General features: G+C 33.1%; 3 protein-coding genes and 1 pseudogene across 4 annotated transcripts; 1 reads left to right on the top strand and 3 right to left on the bottom strand.

Annotated features, from left to right (window-relative positions):
• Window positions 1-440: 440 nt before the first annotated feature.
• LOC112589236 (histone-lysine N-methyltransferase SETMAR-like) lies at window positions 441-1,022 on the bottom strand. The gene has a single exon (XM_025301673.1). The coding sequence runs from the start codon at window positions 1,020-1,022 to the stop codon at window positions 441-443; it is 582 nt and encodes a 193-aa protein (XP_025157458.1).
• A 1,061-nt stretch (window positions 1,023-2,083) lies between these two features.
• Window positions 2,084-3,904, bottom strand: LOC105190865 (protein ALP1-like). The gene is made up of 5 exons (XM_025301677.1): window positions 3,847-3,904; window positions 3,464-3,716; window positions 3,032-3,280; window positions 2,747-2,882; window positions 2,084-2,661 (listed from the first exon to the last, which is right to left on the bottom strand). The coding sequence occupies exons 2-5, from the start codon at window positions 3,491-3,493 to the stop codon at window positions 2,417-2,419; spliced, it is 660 nt and encodes a 219-aa protein (XP_025157462.1). The 5' UTR covers window positions 3,494-3,716; window positions 3,847-3,904; the 3' UTR covers window positions 2,084-2,416.
• An 841-nt stretch (window positions 3,905-4,745) lies between these two features.
• On the top strand, window positions 4,746-6,378 carry LOC112589237 (mpv17-like protein 2). Of its 2 annotated transcripts, XM_025301675.1 has the most exons (4): window positions 4,746-5,186; window positions 5,391-5,552; window positions 5,621-5,761; window positions 5,832-6,019. In XM_025301675.1, the coding sequence occupies exons 1-4, from the start codon at window positions 5,184-5,186 to the stop codon at window positions 5,844-5,846; spliced, it is 321 nt and encodes a 106-aa protein (XP_025157460.1). In that variant the 5' UTR covers window positions 4,746-5,183; the 3' UTR covers window positions 5,847-6,019. The 2 variants fall into 2 exon arrangements, with proteins under 2 accessions (XP_025157460.1, XP_025157459.1); XM_025301674.1 differs by having other exon boundaries at window positions 5,621-6,378.
• Window positions 6,379-6,475: 97 nt separating this feature from the next.
• On the bottom strand, window positions 6,476-8,824 carry LOC112588087 (N-acetylneuraminate 9-O-acetyltransferase-like; annotated as a pseudogene).
• Between the last annotated feature and the right edge of the window lie 19 nt (window positions 8,825-8,843).

Genomic DNA, 8,843 nt, shown 5'->3' with positions numbered 1-8,843 from the left:
TCCTGTGATATTGTGACAATATTCCTACAACATCATAACAATATTCCCGCGATATTTCTGCGAGACTTATGCCTAGGACATTAAATATTTCTGCAATATTGTTGTCATATTTATGCAATATTTTAGTAATATTCCTGCAACATTTCTGTAATATTCCTGCAATATTGCGGTGTTATGTGGGAATCGCTTGGAGCCAGGTCTGGGCTATACAGCGGGTGCGATATAACCTCCCATCCAAGCTCTCGGAGCTTCTGGCGCGTCGTCAAAGATGTGTGCGGCCTGGCATTGTCTTGATGGAACACAACACCCTTCCTATTGGCCAATTCTGGCCGCTTCTCGTCGATCGCCTGCTTCAATCTGGTCAGTTGTTGACAGTGTAGGTCCGAATTGAGTAATTGGCCCGATGGGAGCAGCTCATAGTGGATGATTCCCTTCCAATCCTACCAAACACACAGTAAAATCTTGTTGGCCGTTAATCCGGGCTTGGCGATCGTTTGGACCGGCTCACCGCGCTTGGACCACGATCTTTTTCGCCTGTTGTTCTCGTATGTGACCCATTTTTCATCGCCAGTCACCATCCGCTTAAAAAATGGGTCAATTTCGTTACGCTTCAGCAAAGAATCGCAGGCATGAATTCGGTCCAAAAGGTTCTTTTGCGTCAATTCGTGTGGCACCCATACATCGAGCTTCTTCTTAAGACCAGCTTTATGCAAATGGTTCCAAACGGTTTTCTGGCTAATCTTCAGTTCCTGGGCAATGGAATAAGTGCTCGCATGCCGGTCCGACTCGACGATTTCCATGATTTTATCGACATTTTCGACGATTGGCCTACCAGAGCGTGTCTCATCTTCGACGTCCATATTACCAGAACGGAAACGTTGGAACCACCGCTTTGCTGTTGCATTCGATACTATATTGAGTCCATAAACGGCACAAACTTTTTTGGCCGCCTGCTCCGCTTTTTCCCTTTGGTTGTAGTGGTACTGAAGAATGTATCGAATTTCCTCTTTTTTTACCTCCATTTTGGAACGTTCTAACACACAACTGGCTTCACCAAACACAAAACTGTCAAAGAACTTTTTTTAAAGCGTTATGTCACCTTTAAGTCGCAGTATAGAATGACCAGATGCGACGTATACATCGTGAGATACGACCTCACTAAAGCCATCTAGCGGAAAACGCTCAAAACTTTTTACTTAACCCAATATTTCAAAAAATATTAGGCAAATAAAACAATGTTTCAGATAAAAATTGTTAAAATTAATTGGTAGAAAAAGAAGATATAATAAAAAATTGGGCTTTCTATTTTAAAAAATTAGGTTGACCCTCTACTGATCTTGAAAATGCCATCCAAATAAAAAACTGATAATGCCATTCTCTTTTCTTTTTGAAATCATAGAAGACGTGTTTTAGCCTTTTTTAATATTTTTCATAGTTTTCGAGATATTTTACCTGTTACATATGAAATTTAGCATCCTGTATTTGCGTAGTTACTTAGCTCGTAAAGACGTTTGAATTATATGTTTGTTTTATTTAATGAGCTTTCTAATTTTTGTCTTTTTCCTAAAAAATAATTATATATCGATGTTGGACACTTCTATGTATAGAAAACCAAAGTGAAATGTGAAGATAAAAAATATGAAAAATATTAAAATGTATAGTTAAAAAAGACAAAAAATATTGAGTATTTTTATACTCAAAATAAAATAAAATGGAGAAAAAGTACTAACACAAAATAGAGGAAAAGTGTAAATGTGAGATAGAGGAAATTCTTGACGAAAGTATATGTAGTTCCTAATATAGAGAGATATAATTTTTTCTGGCTTATATATATATCTGTGCAATTATTTTGTTTATGTAAATTTTTGAATATTATTTTGTTTTATTTAAGGAGCTATTGATTTTTTGTTTCTTTAAAAAATTATATCTCTTTATCTCTTATGGATATTATTTTCTTATGTAGAGAAAACCAAAGTACAATATATAAATATAGAGTTCTGTTTATTAAAAATAAAAATATATATACATGTGTTAATATTATAAATATATTTAATAAAGTTTTATTATATATTTGATATTTCCAGTCTTTTACATCTTTATATGTATACACTTGCACTTCTTACTATACATTACGAGATAACTTACGCATAATTTGTTCGCGCTTTTGTATGGCAATTATCTGTGGACGTTCTTCGTTTTCTATATATATGTTTAAATTTTCTTCATTAGATATTTCTTCAATCACGTCATTGATATTATATTCATCCATCTCGTTTTGCATAAAATTGTGTGCAATACACAACATGCTGCAATTATTTTTTTTCCTAGATCCATATCCTTAATATCCAAATATTTCAAACGTCGAAATCTTCCTTTTAAAAGTCCAAATGTTCGCTCGATTACTGAACGAATTGAACTAAGTCTGGTATTGTATAATGACTGAGCAACTGTTAAATGTCCTGTCTCTAAATGGTGTCATTAAATTGATCATTAACGGGTATGCAGAATCCCCAATGATGTGTTCATCGGTCAGCAATAATGGATTTCTTTCATTTATAATACGTTGATAAATTGTACTATTTCTAAATACGCGAGCATCGTGCATTCTTCCAGATAAACCAATAAAGCAATCAATAAATTTTCTGTGATGATCACAAATACCTATAATGAAAAGTAATCATTTTCGCACAAACTGGTTCTCTAAATTAGTAAGTTAATACATTTTATACGTTCAGTAAAGATGTACTTTGCAATATAATTGAATGGAAACTTTTTCTGTTGTAATAGTCATGTGCATTGTTTTTTAGTTGTTTGCATGGAATGTGACAACCATCAACTGCTCCTATTACTCCCGGAAACCCAAATGACTTCTGCTCGAATATCTGCCACATAAAACACATTGACTAATGTAAATAAAGACACAAGAATCACAAATTATTATGATTAAGTTTAATTTTAACTTTTTTTTATCCTTTCAACTTATTGCTAATAGTGATTTTAAGTATAATAATAATAATAATTGTTTACTTACATCTACATATGTGTTTTTGTAAATATGATTTGGCCATTGTATGTACACTGGCATCAAGTCAACAAGTACATCAACGATTTCTTTAAAAATATGATGTGCTGAACTTGTAAGTATATTAAATCTATCTCCTGCTGCTAGAAAAGTTACTGGTCTGCTTAATAACCATATTGTCAATAATACTTTTTTTTGGAGAGGTGCATATTCATTTGCATATCTTGCAAGATGTTGTCCAATAACATTTGACAAATTCTATTAAATAAAAATAGAAGTACAAAATATAATTGATTAATCACTCCTACAAATAGTTATTCTCTAGATACATATAGCTATTCTCTAGAAAATTAAGTTTAGATATAAACTCATATTTGATATTAAATTGTACAAAATTCATTAACTAATTTTTATAATTGTTTCATGTATATAGTTGCTTACTTTGCAAGTTGCTCTGTTTATTCTGAACATTTCTTTAAACTGGTCCTATAAATCTAAGAATTGTTGCCTCAAAATAATGCAAATTACGACGTTTTATTCGGGCACGACATTTTTTTAAATTAAGGTTGATATTAGGTCTTATTAATGATTGTATAATGTTGTTTAAATTATGCATGGGTATTCCACCATCTTCCGCAAATAATAACATTAATTTAACAGCTATTGATTCCATTTTATCTGTATATACCTAAAACTTTAATTTTTAATAACTTTATTATCTATACATTATCCGCACATAGATTATATATTGTCAGATTATATATATTTTTCACTGTATTATTATAATTTACGTGTAAATGTACAATTCTGCTGTTAATCCTAACCTTATTCACTTTTCAACACATTGGAAGTAGCCATCTTTGGCTGCGTTCCGAAATTCACTGTCAGTACTGAAAATACATAGTTTGTGTCACGTATACCATAGAATTTCAGTGCTAGCAGTGAATATCGGAACGCAGCCATTATAAGTAGCGATATCGCAAACGGATCATTGGCCGCGTTCAGTAGAACAAAGTGATCAGAGAGCGCTTAGTGATTATTATCTGTGATTGGAGCATTCTTTTAGATTCTTCATAGACTCAGAAATATTTACCAATCAGGAGCGAGATTCAGTGATAAATCTAGTAATGTTGTCCAACTGTTGAGTCTGCTGAACGCGGCCATTGGGTGCATTCAGTACTACAACCGTTCACTGAGCGCTCAATGAGCTTTTACATTTGATTGGTATATTCCTTTAGATTTAAAAATATACACCAATCAGATGCAAGAGCTCACTTAGCGCTCAGTGAGCGGTTGTAGTACTGAATGCACCCATTCAGTGGAAAATTCATAGCGGAGTTCGATCCATCGGAAACTGATGTCTCAACTGTTGAGTCTACTGAATGCAGCCATTGGCTGCGTTCAGTAGAACAAAATTATCAGTGAGCGCTTACTGATTATTGTCTGTGATTGGAGCATTCTTTTAGATTCTTCATAGACCCAGAAGTATTTACCAATCAGGAGCAAGATTCGGTGGAAAATCTAGTAATGTTGTCCAACTGTTGAGTCTACTGAACGCGGCCATTGGGTGCGTTCACGACACTCAACAGTTGCGCAACTGTTGAGTAATTCGTCAACGTTATTGGTCTGAATGTAAGGATCTAACAGTAAGGACCAATAGTCATTAATCGCTCACTGAGCGGTTTTCTCCGCTGAACGTACCCGATGGGTGCATTCAGTACTACAACCGCTCATTGAGCGCTAAGTGAGCACTTGCATCTGATTAGTATATATTTCCAAATCTAAAGGAATATACTCAACTGTAAAAGCTCATTGAGCGCTCAGTAAGCGGTTGTAGCATTGAATGCACCCATTATGTGCAAATTTACAGCAAAAATCGCGCAGAGCCTGCAATATAACAGGGTCTGCCACCAATTTGCCGCTGCAAGCTCTGTACAGTTTTGCTGCAAATCTGCAGCAATTGTCCGATAGCAGGTTCTGTCGCATATTTGGCGATAGTTTGGCAGCAGGATTTAATATAACAGCTCCTGCATCAAATATGTTGCTTATTTGCCATCAAAAATTGGTAGCATCAGGTTCTGCTTCAAATCTGGTTACTCAAGTTTGGCTATATATACATCTACTTAAATATTAAATTTTCGCGAGATCACAGATAATAATTATGGTATGTGATATCTGATAATTATAAGACGAAGAGAATAACAAAGTTGTTCATTGAGGAAATAATTTTACTTTTCTTTGGATTTTATTATAGCAAATATCGTAGAAATATTACCGCGTTGAGGTTATAAATTTTACTAATTAAAACTAGAATCAAATAATGCTGCACTTAAAATACTATATATGATAATAATATTTTATGTTTTAGGCGATGAACATCGCTAGAGGAATAGGACTTGTTTTTGGTAGAGTGAATATACTAAAAGAACATTTATTTTCATCTAAAAATTTATTATATACAAATGTAGGAATATCAATTTTTCTATCTGGTACAGGAGATGTTATAGAACAGCATTATGAAATATTAAAGGTTTAATGATTATAATTATAACATAACATTTTTGAAATTTTTATATTATAATAACATTTTTATGTTAGGGCCAATGGGACAAATGGAGTTTTACTAGAACAAAAAACATGGCTATATCTGGTACATCCATTGGGATATTTTGTCATTATTGGTACAATTTCTTGGATATTAAAATAACTGGACATACGCTCAATATAGTTCTAAGAAAGGTGGTTATAGATCAATTGATTTGTTCACCTGTTTGTATAAGTATATTTTTCCTAACATTAGCTATGTTAGAGAATAGCAATCTAGCAAAATTGAAGGAAGAAATCCAAGCAAAAGCACACAGACTCTATATAGCTGAGTGGATTATATGGCCTCCAGCACAAGTTATTAATTTTTATTTCCTTCCTACACGATATAGAGTACTCTATGACAATATGATATCTCTTGGTTATGATATATACACAAGCCATGTAAAATATAACACGTGAATAATTAACAATTAAGTTGACTAGTTGAATTTACAAAATTATCAACATGAAAATAATTTAAGTAATAAATTAAATAAAATGACCATTACTTACAGGTTTTCCCTTGTACTAAAATTCTTATTTTTATATTAGAATTATTTCTTGTAAGGACTAATATTAATGATACATTTGCCATGGTATATTTAATTTAAGATGCCTTATATGTATTGTAATTTAAAACTGAGTTTTATAAAATTGCAAATTGTGTGAATTACAAATAAGATATAATATAAATAAATTAATATTATTTTTGTTTATGCTCTATTTCTAAAATAGTCCAAATGAAGTTTCATGTTAATACACATTGTGATGATATGCAATTGTTTCGCCTTATAAGCATGATACACATGTTCATTTAATTTTGCTGACCATTATTTTTCACAAACTATTACGTATGATTTACGAAATCTTGTTTTCTGCATGTTAATACTGCTAATATTTCTTATTTTTATAAAGATAATTTTATTTGTTAAAACATTCCATCATGAATGCCGATAGGTACTAATATAGTGATAAATAATAATAAATTACGAGCTACCAATTTCCAATCATTTGGTACTGCATATGGTGCTAGTACATGCGTCAATCTATGAATCTGAAAAGCAAAATTTCCATTAGACAATATATATTTGCAGTTACAATCACATATCTTAGTAATATGGGAAGCAACTAGTATTTACTTCATGACTAGCGCAGATGAAAATAAACGATGTAATCAATAAATTTAATACTGGAAATCTCGGTAACAATACGAGCACTCCGTGCGAATCTGCCGCCAGCCATATGTGACCCTGTGCAACTAAAGTTTCCAAACTTATTCTACCTAATCCAGCTAAAAGTGCGGAATGTTTTCCACGTAATGCCAACGATGCGTTTCGTAGAGCGATATATCCTATAATCTACAATCAAATAATAATTAGATACACAACTAAAAGTACAATAAGAAAAGAAGTTAGGTGATTTACCGGAATAAAAGCGACGTAAGAGTGGATTTCTTCACACTCTGCGACGGAATGGCACAAAATCGTGAAAGTAGTATATGCTATCAAGGAAACTAATGCCAATAAAGAAGATAAAAGCTGTACCCGGAATGTGATCTATTCTTTGAAGAGCTACAAGACCAGCTCCGAAAGTCAAGCCCAAGCCACGCTGTATCTATCGACTCTCCAGCGAGACCACCATTCGCGAATATCGTCATCGGTCGTCACGAATAATGCCTTCCATGGCCTCGTGACGAAAACTTTCTCAAAAGAACACCTGCACTAATGAAGTGCGTTATATTTAGAAATTCTGATGCGTTCTAAAGATTTCCTATTACCTCTGACATGTATAATATGGTGATTATCGACACAAGTCCCAAAAGCTTCAGAGCAAAGTACAGCAAGACTCTCGGACCATATTCTGCCAAACTTCCTGAATATATTCTGGGTGGCAACCAAGTCAGAAAGTAAATAACTAAAAACCAAAACGATACCAACGGTACAAAGTGATAGAATTGATATGGTCTATTCATACAAAGGCATAGTGATACTGTCAATAAATTTAGTCTGAACATGACCTGAAACATAGAGGTTAGTTTTGTTTCTAATAAAAAAAAAAGAAAACTTTAATGATATAAAATACACAATTTTTCTGATACATACTCTAGCAAATCTGACAAGAGATACATCACCAGTTTGCCAAAAATAACAAAAGTGCCCGTATCCAGACAAAAATAAGTAAGCTGAGTTAATTAATCTTAAGTACATGTAAATGGGTAAAACGTTTTTGGCACCAGTAACATGATATATGAGTACAACCGCTTGCATCAAACCTCTCCATTCATCTGTTTGTTCTCTATTTAATGCACTTGGTCCTCTTTCACGATCTTCGGTGAAAAAATAATCCAAGGGCCAAGATATACCCAAGTGGTAACCAAAAGCTGAATTCGCTATAATTTTATTTTCCTTCATGAAAAAATTTGTTCTGTGAATAAAATAAAAGTAAATGAAGTTATTGAAAAAAAGTTATATACAGAGAAAATTGCAAATTCAGTCAAACATGCCATTACTTACCTGTCACATAAGTAAAAATATGCTAGTATAATCGAGAAAAGAGCCAATGACATGATGAGAGTATACAAATCTTGCATTTCAGACTGTTTAACTTGAGTGACTTCTGAAGCACCTTCTTCCTCTGCATCTTCTGTTTCTTCCATACTAACATGAGAATAGAACATTTCCGAACGATATTTGCAAAATTTTCTGTATAATCCCACTGCTCCTCCTATTGTTATACTATCGCAAATTATCATACTTATTTTCTTTATAAAGCACACTTTTAGCATACAAATAATAAGTATAATTTTTTACCATAATGCAAGTGCAGACAGACTTAGTAGTTGCAAAGTGGTTGCTGGTTCAGGATAGCTGCAACAACTGCCATCATCAAAATTCATATGGTCATTGCAATATGTGTTTAATAATATCTGTATTTTATGACGAAGTGATAATGGACTTGCTAAATAGCCATCTGGACTTTGTTCAAGGACACCTGTACCTACTAGTTTACTGCTTTGGCCATATATAAGCCTCACTATGGGACAGTATCTGTATGCAGCAATTATGAAGTATTCAATTTTTCCTTTGTGATAACAGAAGAATTAGATTACATTAGCAATACCTTCTTCTGCTGCTTTGTTACACGAATTGATTTGTTTGTTATCCAACTTGATAATTGTGAAGGCAGTCTTTCTTTGAGCACAGGATCTTGTAACATCCACAGAAATTGTGATCCC

Source organism: Harpegnathos saltator, unplaced genomic scaffold, assembly GCF_003227715.2.
Source record: "Harpegnathos saltator strain DR-91 unplaced genomic scaffold, Hsal_v8.6 scaffold439, whole genome shotgun sequence".
NCBI lineage: Eukaryota > Metazoa > Arthropoda > Insecta > Hymenoptera > Formicidae > Harpegnathos > Harpegnathos saltator.
Note: the sequence above shows the minus strand (reverse complement) of the source record. Positions and strands in the feature narration are given on the sequence as shown.